The following is a 20,092-nucleotide window of genomic DNA, read 5'->3' as shown; positions in this document are numbered from 1 at the left end:
TGTCATGGTTTTAGAAGCTTCTGATATGCTAATTGCCGTCAATTGGAGGTGTACCTGTGGATGTATTTCAAGGCCTACCTTCAAACGCAGTGCCTCTGCTTGACATCAAGGGAAAATCAAAAGAAATCAGCCATGACCTCAGAAAAACCATTGTAGACCTCCACAAGTCTGGTTCATCCTTTGTAGCAATTTCCAAATGCCTTAAGGTACCACGCTCACCTGTACAAACATTAATACGCAAGTATAAACACCATGCGACCCCGCAGCCGTCATACCGCTCAGGAAGGAGACGCGTTCTGTCTCCTAGAGATGAAGGTACTTTGGTGCGAAAAGTGCAAATCAATCCCAGAACAGCAGCAAAGGACCTTGTGAAGATGCTGGAGGAAGTAAAACAGTAGTATACACAGTAAAACGAGTCCTATATCGACATATAGTGGGGCAAAAAAGTATTTAGTCAGCCACCAATTGTGCAAGTTCTCCCACTTAAAAAGATGAGAGGCCTGTAATTTTCATCATAGGTACACTTCAACTATGACAGACAAAATGAGAAAAAAAATCCAGAAAATCACATTGTAGGATTTTTAATGAATTTATTTGCAAATTATGGTGGAAAATAAGTATTTGGTCAATAACAAAAGTTTAACACCATCCCAACTGTGTAGCACGGGGGTGGCAGCATCAGGTTGTGGGGGTGCTTTGCTGCAGGAGGGACTGATGCACTTCACAAAATAGATGGCATCATGAGGGAGGAAAATTATGTGGATATATTGAAGCAACATCTCAAGACATCAGTCAGGAAGTTAAAGCTTGGTCGCAAATGGGTCTTCCAAATGGACAATGACCCTAAGCATACTTCCAAAGTTGTGGCAAAATGGCTTAAGGACAACAGTCATGGCTTAAGGCCTACAAATCTGACTCAGTTGCACCAGCTCTGTCAGGAGGAATGGGCCAAAATTCACCCAACTTATTGTGGGAAGCTTGTGGAAGGCTACCTGAAACATTTGACCCAAGTTAAACATTTTAAAGGCAATGCTACCAAATACTAATTGAGTGTATGTAAACTTCTGACCCACTGGGAATGTGATGAAATAAATATATCACTCTCTCTACTATTATTCTGACATTTCACATTCTTAAAATAAAGTGGTGGTCCTAACTTACCTAAGACAGGGAATTTTTACTAGGATTAAATGTCAGGAATTGTGAAACTGAGTTTAAATGTATTTGGCTAAGGTGTATGTAAACTTGTGACTTCAACTGTATCTGCTGCAGAGAGACGAGCGCATGAAAATATGAGTTTTGATCAGTCTTGGAAATAAAAGAGCTGAAAACCATTTTGGCTCACTATTTGTAAAGAAGAGGAAGAACAAGCTCTAGGATGAAAAATACCAGATTTTGATTTTGAAGTCATATATATAGATAGATCGTCCCATAATAACATTGCGGGGAAAAAATAAATAATGTTAATCACTATTTATGTCAGTTAGACACTGCTGATCTTTCCATGTCACTGTGTTTTTGGGGTTGGGCTATATTATGATAACATTATCTATTGTCGATGATTGATTGCCATTGTCATGCAACAATGGTTTAGCCTATTTGAACTTGACTGACTGACGCAGTAAAGAACAGAGTCTTGCATTGCACAGCAGGGAAGCACAGAAGTGACATTCTCAGTAATTTGCCTATTCCTTTTTGCTATAGCCCATTTCAATAAATATGTTCTATACAGAACGCAAGAGCGGAATGTAGGCCAGACAGAGCAGAGAATTCCACCAAAGCAGCACAAAATGTCCAGAAAATATTGTTTGTCTTTCTCTGTCAGATGCATGGGCCTCAGGCTATATATAGCCTTATAGCCTAAACATTTTCATTGGTTTTTATAACGGACACTCCTTAACTATCTTGTCAAGTTGTTTAAAAAAACGTAGCCTATGTTCCCTTCTCTCTCCATTTGATACGTTAGTAATGTGACTTTGGGCTATAGGCTATGCTTTCATTGTTTTATGCATGTCTTTCTCCTGCTCAAACAATGAACGTAACAGAGTTCCATGTCAAAAAGTTGTTTGAATAGCCTAAAAACGTAAGGTAGTCAGGATAATAACAATGAAAGGGATAAAATTGTATCAATAGCCTATGAATGACAGTTTCATCAAGTTAGAAATGTTCTATGCGGCCCCGGGAAAAAAATTCCCCCATGTCAAGTTGAAAACCAAATGGCCAATAACCTATCCTCCTCCTAGGCCTATCATAAAAGCTTTAAGACACGTTAAAGTTATGAACAGTAGCATATTTCCCAAATAGTCTAGCCTGAGAAGGTGTTGTGCTGAAGTTGACTCTTTAAAAAAATAACAAGAATTAAAGTGTTTAGCCTAGGCATAGGTTATTCTCAATCACAGCTTTGAGAGGGAGGACAAACAATATTAGTCATTCACCTTTATTTTGAGGCATATAAGGCAATTATTATCCAGTTTTGAAGACGGTAGACTCTATGATCTATAACCTAATCAGACTGTCACAACTCCATCATGTGCGGCCATAATGGGGGTCGGCCAATAGGGGCCGATAACATTTTATATCACAATGTTTTATGGGTACATATTCACGATGGGACTATGGTTGACATCGCTCAACCCTACAGTGTTTACAATATGTTTTTGAAATTGTAATGCCATTTCTAGTACCATGGAATCCATAATTGTAGGGCATAATGTGATCAAAGGTGTGAGAATGCAATTAAATAGATCTTTATTGTCCCTGTGGGACAATTCTTGTGCTGAATAAATGTACATACATATATACAGCAAATATCCATTTGACAAGGTGAAGATTAAAAATCATTGAACAGTAAATATATGGCTGTTATAATCAAAAACCATTTATTTATATAGCACTTCTTACATCAGCTGATATCTCAAAGTGCTTCACAGAAACCCAGCCTAAAACCCCAAACCGCAAGCAATGCAGGTGTAGAAGCAGGTTATGGTGTTTAAAGGTGATGCTGTGTGTCTGAGAGAGAGGTTAATAACACTCTGCTTCTACAGGGAGATGAGCTGCCAGGCCTCTAAGGTGTTCATCACCTCTGACTTGTGTGAGAACAAGTACCTGTGCTTCCTCGTGGAGTCCCACCAACAGCTCAGGTCAGGGAACACGTATCTTATCTTTGTAGCTTTCAGTGTCCTGTCTTTCTTTCTCAGTCTCAGTCAATCACTCTCTCTCACATGTTGATTTGTTTATCTTCACAGATGTGTAAAATTCATTGAGAGCAACAATCCTTCCCAGCTTATCTTTGCATCTGTTGCCACTATCCCTGCAAAAGACGCAGCACCATTACAGGTAGAGTCAATTTGACTAATTGCTTTGCGTTTCCCTTAGCGGTGGCAACGATTCTACGTCTCTCAGGACCCAATTGAGCTATTTTAGGCTAGATCTTAATCCTATACTAATCAAAAGCATACTGTACTTTAAATTATGGTCAAGGTCCTATCTTATTGACTGCTTTATTCTGCATGTGTAAAATGGTGTGTTGCTGTGTCCATACAGTGTATTCAGAAAGTATACAGACCCCTTGACTTTTTCCACATTTTGTTACCTTACAGCCTTATTCTAAAATGTATTAAATAGTTTCCTTCCCCCTCAAGAATCTACACACACTACCCCATAATGACCCAAAAATTGTTTTTAGATTTTTTTTGCAAATGTATAAAATAAAAAATATCTGAAATCACATTTACATAAGTATTCAGACCCTTTACTCAGTACTTTGTTGACACAGCTTTTGGCAGTGATTAAAGCATAGATTCTTCTTGGGTTTTGATGCTGCAAACTTGGCACACCTTTTATTTGGGGAGTTTGTCCCATTCTTCTCTTGCGGATCCTCTCAAACTCTGTCAGGTTGGATGGGGAGCGTCGCTGCACAGCTATTTTCAGGTCTCTCCAGAGATGTTCGATCTTGTTAAAGTCCGAGCTCTGGCTGGGCCACACAAGGACATTGAGACTCGAAGCCACTCCTGCGTTGTCTTGGCTGTGTGCTTAGAGTTGTTGTCCTGTTGGAAGGTGAAACTTCGTCCCTGTCTGAGTTCCTGAGCGCTCTGGAGCAGGTTTTCATCAAGGATCTCTCTGTACTTTTCTCAGTTCATCTTTCCCTTGATCCTGACTAGTCTCCCAGTCCCTGCCACTGAAAAACATTCCCACAGCATGATGCTGCCACAACCATGCTTCACAGTAGGGATGGTTCCAGTTTTCCTCCAGATTTGACGCTTGACATTCAGCCCAAAGAGTTCAATCTTGGTTTTATCAGACCAGATGGAGTGCTGCAGAGATGGGAGAACTTTCCAGAAGGAAAACCCTCTCCACAGAGGAACTCTGGAGCTCTGTCAGTGACCATCAGGTTCTTGGTCACCTCCCTGACCAAGGCCCTTCTCCTCTGATTGCTCTTAGTTCCAAACTTTTTCCATTTAAGAATGGAGGCCACTGTGTTCTTGTGGATCTTCAATGCTGCAGACGTACCCTTCCCTAGATCTTTGCCTCGACACCATCCTGTGAGTCTCATAGCAAAGGGTCTGAAATACTAACTTAAATAAGGTATTTTAATTTTTTAAACATTTGCAAAAAAATGATATAAACTTGTTTTTGCTTTGTCATTAGGGGATTTTGTGTGTATATTGATAAAACATTTTTTAAATCAATTTTAGAATAAGGCTGTAACGTAACAAAATGTTGAAAAAGTCAAGGGGTCTGAATACTTTCCGAATACACTGTATGTGATTGTGTACTGTTATTACATGATTACATCATTGGTTTGGTCTCATCTCAAACTGTTATTTTTCCTCTCAGGATATAGATGCCATGCTAGTTCTAGAAGCCAATGGAAGCTTGGTTCTGTACACTGGAGTGACAAGGGTAACTTGAAAGTAGTGCTCACACTGTTTAAATGTGTTTATTGGTGATGCAAGTTCAAATGGTAAAATGTGTTCTGTCCACAGGTGAGCAAGGTGTTTGTTCCTGGCCTCCTGTCTCCCACCTTCAGCCTGTCCAACCACGTAACCCACCTTAGTACCCCCATGGACAGTGTGAGCACTCCCGCCAAGGCCACAGGGAGACACATAGGAAGACTAGAGGAGGTACCACTGACACCTGAGACGGGTGTATATCTATTGGGTTGGTTATTAGAATGATAAGTGCAATTGCAATGAATGCATCAAAATAATTAAGCTGCTCTCATGGAAATTAAGTCAGATTGCTATGACAGAGTATAACTAACCACCAAACTGAAAGCAGGTAGTTACTGGTAATGGAAATGGTGCAATCTCAATATGAATTACAGTGAAGAACTGCTGTCCCTCTGACGTCCCTCCATTGACAGTAGAGTGAAGCTGCAGTATTAGTCTGCAGTAGACCAGCCAGTAACTAATGGAGACTATATTATGGATCCTGATCAATACTCTAATTAGATTTAAACTTCAGACTGTGATGTCTGTTTTTTAAGGAAATAGATTGGGAGAAACGAACAGTAGATGATTCAATTTAATATATGTTGCATTCATTGCAGAATTGCTTTAGAAGGTAGAGCTGAAGTGTATGGATTATTTCCCCTAACTTGCCACAAATTATCTTGATTGTGTCTATTCATCCCGGGTAGCTGAGTTCTTCTTTGTCCCTCCTCCACTCCCTTCCTGTTGGCCAGGTGGCCATGCCCTCCCCTGTGTCAGAGCTGAGGGGCTCCACCAAGCACCACGAAACCTCCTGGCTGGGCGACTACACCTTTCAACAGTCTGTACCCTACATCCACGCCCTCAGAGACCCCGTCAGCAGCAGAGTCACCCTGGTGTGTGTGTGGGGGTCGTGGGTGGTTGGGTGTGTGTGTGGGGAGGGGGGGGGTGTTGGTGGGTGGTTGGGTGTGTGTGGCTCGGTGGGTGGGTGTGTGTGGGTCGGTTGGGTGTGTGGGTGGTTGGGTGTGTGGGTGGGTCGGTGTGTGGGTGGTTGGGTGTGTGTGGGTGGTTGGGTATGTGTGTTGATATGAATGAAAGGTGGAGTTTATAATGAGTTTGAGTCTGGCTGGTTGGTATGTGAGTACTTAGACCTCCAGGGGTGAATGTTTTTTAAACAGACACTAATTGAACAGCTTAATTTGATGAATTGGAATGGAGAAAAGCTCAGCCTGTGTACAGAACTGAGCACCAGAGGCCTGTCAGTATGTTTACTGGGTCCAATAAGGTTACAATTCTCTTGGTGGACATCGCTACCTGCAGGGGCAGTTTTGTCAAGACCGGTGAAGACATGCTGCTCAGCCAAGGGACCTTTTTTCTCTCAGACCTGTCAGTCATTTTCAAGCCCTTTTGAGAGAGCCCCTCTTGAGATGTTTTTATTTTATTTTTTTAAGATTTTAAATGTCAAAGTCCAACTGCATATGTTATGACGTCATATTGATTTGATTTTTTTTTATCCCTTGATGTCATCTATGTCAAATGATTTAATTGATCAAAGCTTTCAAGAGTTGACTGAAAGGTAGCGCGTAAACATTTCTAACTTATGGTGAAATGATCTATATCCCTATGATTCATGTGTTTGTTTTTTTGTAGGAGCTAAGCAACGGCACAATGCTGAGGATAACTATCCCTGAAATTGCTACCTCAGAGATGGGTAAGTTTTAACACAACAATGTGCAAAACCAATGTGTGTGACAAGATATTGTGTATTGGATTAGGTGTCTCACACAGCTGAGTCATCCAGCGTTGATGGCCTGAAAATTGGGTTTAAGTGCTGCCAGCCTCCCGCTGTCACATTGACGTAAACCTAAGGGGACCCCACCCCACTGTTTCTCGCTCGTACTTACACACTCGCCATTAACCCTACACACACTTGACATCCCCCACCCCACCCACTCTCATTTCTCCTGGCATGCCACATGACGTACACACACAGAATGGAATGTATAGTCACTATCTGGGTAAGCCACAGCATTACGAAGGCATCACCACAGCAGCTACTCCACGCTAGGCAGTTGTAGTTGCTGTTTGTTATGGTGGGATTCCCATGCCCTTATTCAGCCAAAGATTCGATTGGGCCCTGGAGTGTCGATTCTCCAGCTCATTTGGGGGGGTGGTGATCTGGGACATGTTGATGAGGGTGGGAAGGGGGAATAGATGAGCGAGAGATGATTCTGCTCCGTTCCTATCCTGCCCAATGACATGCTCTTTGGTGCTGGTATATATTGGAAGTCTGTGTTCAGGTAAATTAACGCTTAAGCATAAGACCATTTCTGTACCAGTCAGTAAGTGGGTATATTAACCTTGGTTCCTTGCGTTTGTGCGTGAAGAGTCTGTGACAGTAATATCTAAAGATGGGTACTTTTTTTTGTAAAGACTTCATGTATGGCGACCTATACTGAAGCCATGCACGATTCACACGTCTTTCCTGTGGCGACATTTGAGCCTCTGCCGAAGCAGCCTTCTCCACCAGTACATGCATGTACTGTAAAAAATGCTGTGGCTCATCTTTCTACCCAGCTGTAGATAAGTGTAATAGCGTATCATTTTACACTGTAATTGAGGAAATGGAGCACTCGGGTGTACCGGTATTTGCCTTACAACCCTAATTGGCTTTTTGTACATTTTTTAAGGTCTTTGTTTAAACCATGAACTTTCGACTCTTTGACCCCACATCTTTTGTTTTGTGAAACCATTACTGATTACAGCGTAGTGTTGTTCCCAGTTCCCACATATTAGTGCCTAATTGATCCAAAAGCCAGGACTTCTCAGTCTAATGAAATGGCATTTCTCCTGCTCAGCCTTGACCTTTTGGAGTTTGTTGTCCAATTAGAGATTGCGGGTGGAGTTAATTACCTGTCTGATTGGGTGGACCTGGGAGAGGACACGGACACTAATCAGACTTTCGTGTAATTTGATGTCAATGTAGGCACAATGAATATATGTACTGAACAAAAATATAAACACAACATGCAACAAGTTAATCAGTCACTTAAAATAAATTCATTTGAACCTAATCTATGGATTTCACATGACTGGGAATACAGATATGCATCTGTTGGTCACAGATGCCTTTAAAAATAAAAAGGGGGCATGGATTAGAAAAACAGCCGTATCTGGTGTGACCTCCATTTGCCTCATGCAGAATGACACATCTCCTTCGCGTAGAGTTGATTGTAGCCTGTGGAATGTTGTCCCACTCCTCTTTAATGGCTGTGTGAAGTTCCTGGATATTGGCGGGAACTGGAACATGCTGTCATACTTGTTGACTCCGAGCACCGCAAACAAGCTCAATGGGTGACATTTCTGGTGAGTATGCAGGCCATGGGAAGAACTGGGACATTTTCAGCTTCCAGGAATTGTGTATGGATCCTTGCGATATGGAGCCGTGCATGAACATGCTGAAACATGAGGTGATGGCGGCGGATGAATGGCACAACAATGGGCCTCAGGAACCTTGTTACGGTATCTCTGTTTGAAATTGCCATCGATAAAATCGATAAAATCGATAAAATACAATTGTGTTCGTTGTCCGTAGCTTATGCCTGCCTGCCCATACCATAACTCCACCATTGGGCACTCTGTTCACTACGTTGACATCCGCAAACCGCTCGTTCACATGACGCCGTACTGTCTGTGGTCTGAGACAAATTCTCGAAAAGCGATATTGGAGGAGACAGCTTATGGTAGAGAAATTAACATTACATTCTCTGGTAACAGCTCTGGTGGACATTCCTGCAGCTCCTTCAAAACTTGAGACATCTGTTGTGTTGTTTGACAAACCGGCACATTTTCAAGTGATCCTTTCTGTGTTTGCAAACATTGCTGCACGAGACATTGCTCAAACATTGCTGCACGAGACGCGCACAAGGTGGTGGCAGAACACAGGGGAGTTCTTATAGAACGCCAGCAACAACAACACAAAAGTATTGAGTGCATTTCACATTACTTTAGGATTCTTTTTTTTATTTTTTTGAATTTTACCCCTTTTTCTCCCCAATTTCGTAGTATCCAATTGTTGTAGTAGCTACTATCTTGTCTCATCGCTACAACTCCCGTACGGGCTCGGGAGAGACGAAGGTTGAAAGTCATGCGTCCTCCGATACACAACCAACCAAGCCGCTGCTTCTTTAACACAGCGCACATCCAACCCGGAAGCCAGCCGCACCAATGCGCCGGAGGAAACACCGTGCACCTGGCCACCTTGGCTAGCGTACACTGCGCCCAGCCCGCCACAGGAGTCGCTGGTGCGCGATGAGACAAGGACACCCCTACCGACCAAGCCCTCCCTAACCCGGGCGACGCTAGGCCAATTGTGCGTCGCCCCACGGACCTCCCGGTCGCGGCCGGTTACGACAGAGCCTGGGCGCGAACCCAGGACTCTGATGGCACAGCTGGCGCTGCAGTACAGCGCCCTTAACCACTGCGCCACCCGGGAGGCCTACTTTAGGATTCTAATAGGATTTTAAGGCTTGTATGAATGTCCTGCCTAAAATAATGTTTGTCATCGCAAATTAATTGCATTATACTGAAACACTTCAACCAGTAAAATAGCTCTTTGGCTGGCTTTTGCTACAGCCTATGTCAATGACCGTTAGCATTCTAGCTAACAACTGCTGCATCCTAAATAGTTATTTAACAAAGATCACAACCAAATACAGTCTTAGCGACTGTTAAAGAAAGAATCAAAACATAATTTGTAAGCGTGTGAGAACCCCAAAAATATGTTTTGAAGTAATAAAAAAGGTAAATCTAGGACATGTTGAATGGGCTCAGATGGTGATTGCTTTCTCACTGCAGCCAAGAGTCGCGCGCATCTGTGCGTGACATCAGTGTGTTGTGAACTGTAAAGGGGTCAATCCACCCTAGCACAAGGTGGCTGCTGTTTAAGCTGCTTCTAGATATGCCACAGGTGTCCGGTGGCTGGATTGTCTTGGCTAAAGAGAAATGCTCACTAACAGGGATGTAAACAAATTTGTACACAACATTTGAGAGAAATAAGCCTTTTTTTGCATATGGAACTTTTATGTGAAATGTTATTTCAACTCATGAAACATGGGACCAACACTTTACATGTTGCGTTTTATATTTTTGTTCAGTGTAGATCTTTTTTTTTTAACCACGCCACTTTAAAAAAACAAAATAAAAGTTATACAAATCAGCACAAGTTTGATACGTATAAATGTCAATTTTCTGTGTGAAATGGATGTAATTGTGCACCGTCTTACATATGCTTTCTCGTGTCCGTAGTGAGGAAGTGCCTCCAGGCGGTGCGCTTCATCCTGCCCAAGGAAACGGCCATGAAGGTGCTGATAAAGTGGTACAACATCTACAACGCCCCCGGGGGGCCCAGCGCACACCTGGAGTGGAACCTGTTTGTCACCTGCTTCATGACTCTCATGGGCTACAACACAGAGCGGCTGGGTTGGACACGCAACGTGAGTCGCCTTGGCAACGGTGCTGTCATTCCCAGGAGAGAGAGTGACTTAAAGTAGACAGTGCAGAGCCCGTGCAGGATAGTCACAGTGCAGGATAGTCTTACTGAATGTACAGTCTATACCCAAGTACATAGAAGTGCCTCAATCTAGGTCATACCGATGTCACCAAAGCCTGCACATCTCTGAAATCCAGACATAGAGACTAAGCCACAAATGGTAGGTTGGCAAGGCAACACAGGAAGGACCTATGTAGTTTATCAGATGGTTATTTGGTCTGTAGCCCTACCATGCTCTTGACCTTTGTTCCCCCCACAGCTCCATTTTGAAGTGCCCCTCTCTCCTGTGATTGCACCAAAGAAGGCCCGGCCTTCGGACACAGGGTCTGATGAGGTAGGTAGGGGTTACCCCCGTAGACCATGCTTTATGTGGAAAGCACAAGACTATTCATGTTACTCTCAAGCTCTGAATTCAGACAGAGGCTAAAAGGAGGTAGCGATGAGGTCAGCTTATGCGTGAATTTGCTTTTCTGTCATGCATAATAAGAATTTCAGTAATATGTTGAATTCATAGACAGACCACTACTTTGAAATGGTTGAAATCTGCTCCAAGTGCACTGTGATTTATAGATGTATAAAAAAACAAAAGTATTGAAGATTAGAGTTAGGTTGATAAATAACCTGTAGTCTTTCTTTCCTTCATCCGTTTGCCCTGTGCATTATAAATTCATGTAGAATGTTAGTGGTGTTGTGGAGGGAAAGTGGCGCTGTGCTGTAGCATGCAATCCTGGAAGGGGTCATGGCCCAGGGTTAAGGGTGCACAGTTGAACTGGGGAGGTGTCGTGTAGAGTTCACCCTCTGGCTGAGAGCTGTTACTTAAGAAAGGAAGTGCATGTTGGGAAACTGCTGATTCAGACCAGGCACACATATTGTTCCTTAATCCACTGACCTTTTTGTATGTGTAGCTTTGGGCCCTGTTTCTGTGTATGCATTTCATTTAAGTGTGAGTGTTTCTGTGTGGCTTTGTGTGTGTGTGTGTGTGTGTGTGTCTATGCATATAATCCACCAGGACTGGGACTACATGTGGTGCTCAGACTACCACAGACAAGTGGTGTTCAGGCATGCGTGTGGTGCTGTGAGTCTGGAGTCCACCGACACCTCTGGCTGTGAAGAGTCTCTGTCTTCCACCCCTGCCCTGCATCTGGACCCCTCTGCCCCACTCTTCCCCCACATCCCAGCCCTGTTCTATGTGCTGCACTTGCTCTATGAGGAGCTGAAGCTGGACGAGCTGCAGAGGAGCGGGGGGCGATCACTGGTGGGCCTTCTGCAACAGTTGGCCAGGTACTGGTGCTCTGTCTTCACAATCTAGGTTAACGCTCTTAAATTATCTTGGAAACCCATAAATTAAACCTTGCGTAATTGCGTCAGATGCTCGATTTGGTTCTGTGGAGATGAGAAAATAAAATATAATAATGAGACTAGTGAAGGTCCCCCCCTAAACGTAAACTCTCAGCCAAAGTATGCGCCAAATGTCCCCTCTCCCTCCGAAATTCAAGAGATGTGAAATTGTAGTTTGTCCAAATAATAATTGAAGAAATCTGCACACCAGAGCCAAGTTCCTCGTTAGTTGTTACATCCCACAGTCTATTGACGGACACCTGGACAACATCCTGTCCACGAGAGAATTACTTTCAAATGACTCCAGTTAAATGTTGTGGATTTATTATTGTCACTCGGATAGCGATGGCCATTCAGAGGCGAACTAAAGCGACAGGTCGCAGGTGCATCTTTTCAATTCAGAACGAACACAACAATTTCATGAAGCTGTTAAACATTTAAATGGAGAAGTATGTCCGATGAGTCACTGCTCAATAAAACCTGATGAGTTTGGTCTCTCCTAAAACGTTAATATTACCAGCATAAGAAAATGGCATTAAAACGGTTTCAAGTGTGTCAGGTGGCCTCGTCAACAGTCCCATTTTACGTTTAAAAGAAGAGCTGAAGTGGGAGAATCAACTGGCGCTTGAATTGCTTAGTGCTTATTTGGCCTTTTTGTCCTGGTCATTTAGTATTACGAGGCTGGTTGACACAACAGTTGGTGTTTCAGCCAATTAATAATTGTATTCACTGTCATTGCCATAGCTACTGTATCTCTTTGGTCTGTGCTTTACATACTGTACAATCTGGCAACCCGGCTAGGCCTGTACCGTAATGACCTTACTACATCTAACCCAGCCTGAAACCCCCACGTTAGTACTAGAAGTTTATGTGGGTGTTCGCTTAGTCATAGTTCTGATTGGTTTATCTGCTTCTGGTTGTGTTTAGCTGTCTGTGTAAGTGCTTCACAGTGAGGGTAGAGCAGGTTGGATATTAAAAGTATTGATTCAATGGCTCAGGTTAGATTAACAGCTCCTCTTATGACCTGCTAATTGTTGTACTGTTTATTAAAAGGGATCTGCAGCTGGAGGAGTATATCGATCTGTACTGGCGAGATTACCCCTCATTCATCACCACGTTCAAGGAGTCCTGCATCATAGATCAGGGTAAGAGGCAAATCAACCTCTAAAGCATGTGTAGTCCCTTCTGCTCACATAGAAGAGAGGGCATGTCTACTACCACTGTGGCTTTTCATTTTCCTAATATTGATTGAAAGGATGGTCTGACTGTGTGATAAGGACAGGTGTGTCTGTAGTCGCAGAGCCTGTTGTGACACTTTGAATCACAGTCTCTGTGGCCCCTCCCTCTCCTGCAGCCCAGATGGAGCAGATGCAGCGTCCATCCTTCCTGAGGGCGGAGCCTCCGTGTGTGTTCAGCTGGCTCAGCAGCTGTCTGAGGGGTGAGGAGGTAGCACCCTTCCCCTATCTGCCCGGCATCTGTGAGAGAACCAAACTACTGGTGCTGGTATGCTATCATTGCCTTATCTTTTCTATCTTTTCCTCATGATGACAAGGGCAATTGATGGAACCATCTATCGCTAGGGTTATGTATATAAGGTGGGAGTTTTAGAGTTGGGTTGCAATATAGACATCTCCAATAGGGGGTGCCACAGACGAATGAAAACCCTACTAGGGAATTACTATTTACGTTGTCCTTGGTTTTGGTGTGAGGAAAGTAGATTTCCCATCACCTTGGTTAGCTACAGCATGTGTGCTCAGCTAGATGACCTCACCACCTGACTGACATGTTATGTAAATACACTGTTGGACAACAAAGAATTCCTGAATATTTTGAGTGACCAATGTCAACACGTAGCCGTTTGTGTTCTAAATAAACATTCTACTCCCTGGGTTGGTTTGCGGGCCCTAGCCCCTGTGTTGCCAATGGCATTTTCTGTTCAAACATGATTTCACAATTAAAAGGGGTCATCAAGCATCGACACACACACACACACGCACACACACACACACACTCTGCTTAAATGTCAAAGGGCTATGATATAGGGCTTCATGCCAATCGGAGAGAGGGGGAGAGAGAGAAAGGCATTATGCCTATTCGTAAAGACTAGGGATGTGCATCTCTCCTTTCCTTCGATTTGATGGGCATCTACATACAGTTGAAGTTGGAAGTTTACATACACTTACACTTACACTTAACTCATTTTTCAACCACTCCACAAATGTCTTGTTAACAAACTATATTTTTGGCAAGTCGGTTAGGACATGTACTTCGTGCATGACACAAGCCATTTTTCCAACAATTGTTTACAGACTTATAATTCACTGTATCACAATTCCAGTGGGTCAGAAGTTTACATACACTAAGTTGACTGTGTCTTTTAAACAGCTTGGAAAATTCCAGAAAATTATGTCATGGCTTTAGAAGCTTCTGATAGGCTAATTGACATCATTTGAGTCAATTGGAGGTGTACCTATGGATGTATTTCAAGGCCTACCTTCAAACTCGGTGCCTCTTTGCTTGATATCATGGGAAAATCAAAAGAAATCAGCCAAGACCTCAGGAAAAAAATGTAGACCTCCACAAGTCTGGTTCATCCTTGGGAGCAATTTCCAAACACATGGAGGTACCACGTTCAAATCAAATCAAAGTTTATTTGTCACGTCCGCTGAATACAACAGGTGTAGTAGACCTTACAGTGAAATGCTTACTTACAAGCTCTAAACAATAGTGCAACAAAGGTGTTTGGTGAACAGTAGGTAAGTATAGAAATTAAACAACAGTAAAAAGACATGCTATAAAAGTAGCGAGGCTACATGCAGACACCGGTTAGTCGGGCTGATTGAGGTAGTATGTAAAGTGACTGCATATATGATGAACAAAGAAAAGCTGTAGCGTAAAAGAGGGGTTGGTGGGTAGCGGGACACAATGCAGATGTGCGGGAGCACTGGTTGGTCGGCCCAATTGAGGTAATATGTACATGACTATAGTTAAAGTGACTGTATACATGATAAACAGAGTAGCAGCAGCGTAAAAAGTGGGGTTAGGGGGCACACAATGCAAACAGTCCGGGTAGCCATTTGATTACCTGTTCAGGAGTCTTATGACTGTTGAGAAGCCTTTTTGTCCTATACTTGGCACTCCGGTACCGCTGGGGTGGCTAACTGGGGAGGCTGGGGTCTTTGACAATTTTTAGGGCCTTCCTCTGACACTGCCTGTTATATAGGTCCTGGATGGCAGGCAGCTTAGCCCCAGTGATGTACTGGGCCATACGTACTACGCTCTGTAGTGCCTTGCCGAGGCCGAGCAATTGCCGTACCAGGCAGTGATGCAACCAGTCAGGAAGCTCTTGATGTTGCAGCTGTAGAAACTGTTGAGGATCTAAGGACCCATGCCAAATCTTTTTAGTTTTCTGAGGGGGAATAGGCTTTGTGGTGCCCTCTTCACGATTGTCTTGGTGTGTTTGTTGTTAATGTGGACACCAAGTAAGTTGAACTTTCATCTGGACAAACAATAGTGCGCAAATATAAACACCATGGGACCACGTAGCCGCCATACCGCTCAGGAAGAAGAACACTGTCCCAACCGTGAAGCACGGGGGTGGTAGCATCATGTTGTGGGGGTGCTTTGCTGCAGGAGGGACTGGTGCACTTCACAAAATAGATGGCATCATGAGGGAGGAAAATTATGTGGATATATTGAATCAACATCTCAAGACATCAGTGAGGAAGTTAAAGCTTCGTTGCAAATGGGTCTTCCAAATGGACATTGACCCCAAGCATACTTCCAAAGTTGTTGCAAAATGGCTTAAGGACAACAAAGTCAAGGTATTGGAGTGGCCATCACAAAGCCCTGACCTTAATCCTATAGACATTTTGTGGGCAGAACTGGAAAAAGTGTGTATGAGCAAGGAGGCCTACAAACCTGACTCAGCAAGGAGGCCTACAAACCGGACTCTGTCAGGAGGAATGGGCCAAAATTCACCCAACTTATTGTGGGAAGCTTGTGGAAGGATCCCTGAAATGGTTGACCCAAGTTAAGCAATTTAAAGGCAATGCTACCAAATATTGATTGTAAACTTCTGACCCACTGGGAAGAAAAAATGTTAAGCTCTACTATTATTCTGACATTTCACACTCTTAAAATAAAGTGGTGATCCTAACTGACCTAAAACAGGGAATTTTTACTAGGATTAAATGTCAGGAATTGTGAAAAACTGAGTTCAAATGTATTTGGCTAAGGTGTATGTAAACTTCTGACTTCAACTGTAAATGGTCTCCGAAACGATAGTTTTAGTTTGAAATGATTGATGTGAATCGAGACACTACATTTTTTGCATGAATACATCCATTTTAAATTTAATATCTGTTCCTGATGGAGCTCATGAGCTGGGCCTCTGAGCTGGATCTGTCTGAGAGAACTTTTTTAGATGAGTGGCCCTCCGTTAGTTTTTGTGTGTATGTGTCTGGTGTGTGTGTGTTTTAATGGTATGTGTAGGCACCTGAGCTGAGCCATAGGGCAGACTAAGCATCTACCACCCCACTATCAGATTAGGGGTGAGGGAAATGTATGCTTTTTGTCAGCTCCACTTTTTTATGTGAAATCACCATCACCCACTGATTTAAGTTGTACATTTTGCAGATAAAAAATGTTTTGAGCTAGTCCTGTCAATATTTATCTTCAGACATTAGCAATGGCATTTATACAAATTAATATAATGCTACTTTGGATTTTACCCCCGTCTCAAAAGTTAATTTAGACCGATAGGAATTTTAGAGAGCTTATCGCACTCTGACCAATGAATGCAACCGTGCACAGCTCGCAAATATTATTGCTGTCCTTTATGAAATTACTCTGTTCATGTAAAAATGAACAAATACACCGACTGTTTAAAGCAAAACTTCCAAAACGATTTCTTATTGTGAACCTGAACAATGTACATTAAATCGGAATGATCGAAAACCCCTATCAGAAGTTGATGTAAGTTTCATCCAGTCTGGTAGGTTTACACAACAATTTTCTACAGCGCATTTGGTAACAATGACCCAGAAAATTACACTGAACAAAAATATAAACGCAACATGTAAAGTGTTGGTCCAATGTTTCATGAGCTGAAATAAAAGATCCCAGAAATGTTCTGTACACACAGTTTATTTCTCTCACATTTTGTGCACAAATGTGTTTGTTAGTGAGCATTTCTCCTTTGCCAATATAATCCATCCACCTGACAGGTGTTGCATATCAAGAAGCTGATTAAACAGCAGCAGCATTACACAGGTGCACCTTGTGCTGGGGACAATAAAATACCACTCTAAAATGTGCAGTTTCGTCACACAACACAATGCCTCAGAGCTCTCAAGTTGAGGGAGCGTGCAATTTTAGGAATGTCCACCAGAGCTGTTGCCATAGAATTCAATGTTCATTTCTCTACCATAAACCGCCTCCAACGTTGTTTTAGAACATTTGTCAGTACGTCCAACGGGCTCACAACCGCAGACCATACGTAACCACACCAGCCCGGGACCTCCACATCTGGCTTTTTCACCAGCAGGCATCGTCTGAGACCAGCCACCCGGACAGCTGATGAAACTGGATTTGCACTACCAAAGAATTTCTGAACAAACTGTCAGAAACCGTCTCAGGGAAGCTCATCTGCGTGCTCGTCATCCTCGCAAGGGTCTTGACCCGACTGCAGTTCAGTGTCATTTCTGACTTCACTGGGCAAATGCTCACCTTCAATGGCCACTGGCACACTGGAGAAGTGTGCCCTTCACGGATGAATCCCGGGTTTCAACTGTACCGAGCAGGTGGCAGACAGCGTGTATGGGCGAGCGGTTTGCTGATGTAAACGTTGTGAGCAGTGTGCCCCATGGTAGCGGTGTGGTTATGGTGTGTGCATGCATAAGCTACGGACAACTAACACAATTGCATTTTATCGACAGTGATACCTGAAGAGATCCTGAGGCCATTGTTGTGCCATTCATCCGCCGCCATCAACTCATGTTTCCTCATGCTTTGCCACATTTTTTGCAGTATTATTTTAGTGCCTTGTTGCAAACGGGATGCATGTTTTGAAGTTTTTTTTATGTACAGGCTTCCTTCTTTTCAAAGTCAATTAGGTTAGTATTGTGGAGTAACTACAATTTTGTTGATCCATCCTCTGTTTTCTACCTTCACAGCCGTTAAACTCTAACTATTCTAAAGCCACCATTGGCATCATGTCGAAATCCCTGAGTGGTTTCCTTCCTCTCTGGCAACTGAGTTAAGAAGGAGGCTGTATCTTTGTAGTGACTGGGTGTATTGATACACCATCCAAAGTGTAATTAATGATTAACTTCACCATACTCAAAGGGATATTCAATGTTTGCTTTTTTACTTTCCCCCTTCTACTAATAGGTGCCTATCTTTGCGAGGCATTGGAAAACCGTTCTGGTCATTGTGGCTAATCACTGCTTGACTCAGGGGCCTTATAGATAATTGTATGTGGGGGGTACAGAGATGAGGTAATACATTTTTTACAAATAAATGTTAAACACCATTATTGGGGGCCTTCTGAGTTAGAGGCGTCAGTACAGACCTTGGTTTGAGCCCATGCTGTATCACAGCCTGCAGCGACAGGGAGACCCATGAATCGGCGCACAATCGACCCAGCGTCATCCGGGTTATGGGAGTGTTTGGCTGCCCGGGATGTTCTTGTCCCATCGCGCTCTAGCGACTCCTTGTGGCGGTCCGGGCGCATCCATGCTGACTTCAGTCGCCAGTTGTACAGTGTTTCCTCTGACACTTTGGTGCGGCTGGCTTCCGGGTTAAGTGAGCATTGTGTCAAGAAGCAGTGCGGCTTAGCAGGGTTGTGTTTCGGGGGATTCATGGCTCTCATGGCTCTTTGCCTCACTCCGTGCGGGAGTTGCAGCGATGGGACAAGACTAACTACCAATAGGATATCACTAAATTGGGGAGAATAAGGGGTAAAAAAATATATGAAAAATACATTTATTGCACACAGTGAGTCCATACAACTTACGTGACTTGTTAAGCACATGTTTACTCCTGACCTTATTTAGGCTTGCCGTAACAAAGGGGTTGAATATTTATTGACTGAAGACATTTCAGCTTTTCATTTTGAATTAATATGTAAACATTTCTAAAAACACAATTTCACTTTGATATTGTGGCATACTGTGTGTAGGCCTGTGACGACAAAATCTAAATGTTTATTGATTTGAAATTCGGGCTGTTAACAACAAAATGTAGAAAAAGTCTAGGGGTGTTAATGCTTTCTGAAGGCACTGTACCTCACGAACAGCTGCCTCCTGCACTGTGCACAACTCTTATGACTGTCATATCCTTTGCATGCATAGAAGTCACAACACACAGATGTATTTTTTAAATAAAACATGAGTAAAAAACAGTGAACCAGCAATTCCTAACATTTTAATCGGTTTTCTGACCATGCATGCTTAATTTGGATTGGTTTGGGCTCCGACCAGCCAGTTGACACACTTGTATGCGTATTGGTGAGTCCCCTATGTCTTTACAAGGGATGTACAGTGCATTTGGAAAGTTCAGACCCCTTAACTTCCACATTTTGTTACATACGTATTTGTTACTTATTCCGAAATGTAGTAAATTATTTATTTTCATCTACACACAATACCCCATAATGACAAAGGGAAAACAGGTTATTTAGACATTTTTGCAAATGTATTAAAAATAAATATTTATGTAAGTATTCAGACCCTTTGCTATGAGACTCGAAATTGAGCTCAGGTGCATCATGTTTCCATTTATCATCCTTGATGTTTCTACAACTTGATTGGAGTCCACCTGTGGTAAATTCAATTTATTGATTGCACATGATCTGGAAAGGCACACACCTATCTACAGTTGAAGTCAGAAGTTTACATACACCTTACATTTAAACTCAGTTTTTCACAATTCCTGACATTTTAAACATAGTCAAAATTCCCTGTCTTTAGTCAGTTAGGATCACCACTTTATTTTAAGAGTGTGAAATGTCAGAATAATAGTAGTGATTTATTTCAGCTTTTATTTCTTTCATCACATCCCAGTGGGTCAGAAGTTTACATGCACTCAAATAGTATTTGCTAGCATCGTTTAACTTGGGTCAAACGTTTCAGGTAGCCTTCCACAAGCTTCTCACAATAAGTTGGGTGAATTTTGGTCCATTCCTCCTGACAGAGCTGGTGTAAATGAGTCAGGTTTGTAGGCCTCTTTGCTCGCACACACCTTTTCAGTTCTGCCCACAACATTTCTA

At 42.8% G+C, this 20,092-nt stretch overlaps 1 protein-coding gene across 2 annotated transcripts in view; it reads left to right on the top strand.

Annotated features, from left to right (window-relative positions):
* The window catches only part of LOC139381492 (anaphase-promoting complex subunit 1-like), a 56,530-nt gene that overhangs the window by 9,339 nt on the left and 27,099 nt on the right, over window positions 1–20,092 (top strand). For both annotated transcript variants that reach the window (XM_071125082.1, XM_071125083.1), the window contains exons 12-22: window positions 3,045–3,140; window positions 3,246–3,336; window positions 4,837–4,902; window positions 4,986–5,123; window positions 5,687–5,827; window positions 6,582–6,642; window positions 10,239–10,426; window positions 10,742–10,816; window positions 11,492–11,763; window positions 12,874–12,965; window positions 13,175–13,323. In XM_071125082.1, the coding sequence (XP_070981183.1) occupies window positions 3,045–3,140; window positions 3,246–3,336; window positions 4,837–4,902; window positions 4,986–5,123; window positions 5,687–5,827; window positions 6,582–6,642; window positions 10,239–10,426; window positions 10,742–10,816; window positions 11,492–11,763; window positions 12,874–12,965; window positions 13,175–13,323 (1,369 nt within the window). The remainder of the gene's footprint in view (window positions 1–3,044; window positions 3,141–3,245; window positions 3,337–4,836; window positions 4,903–4,985; window positions 5,124–5,686; window positions 5,828–6,581; window positions 6,643–10,238; window positions 10,427–10,741; window positions 10,817–11,491; window positions 11,764–12,873; window positions 12,966–13,174; window positions 13,324–20,092) is intronic.

This window comes from Oncorhynchus clarkii, chromosome 23 (assembly GCF_045791955.1).
Source record: "Oncorhynchus clarkii lewisi isolate Uvic-CL-2024 chromosome 23, UVic_Ocla_1.0, whole genome shotgun sequence".
Classification (NCBI taxonomy): Eukaryota; Metazoa; Chordata; class Actinopteri; order Salmoniformes; family Salmonidae; genus Oncorhynchus; species Oncorhynchus clarkii.
The sequence above is the reverse complement of the archived record's forward strand: the minus strand, read 5'-3'. Positions and strand labels throughout refer to the sequence as shown.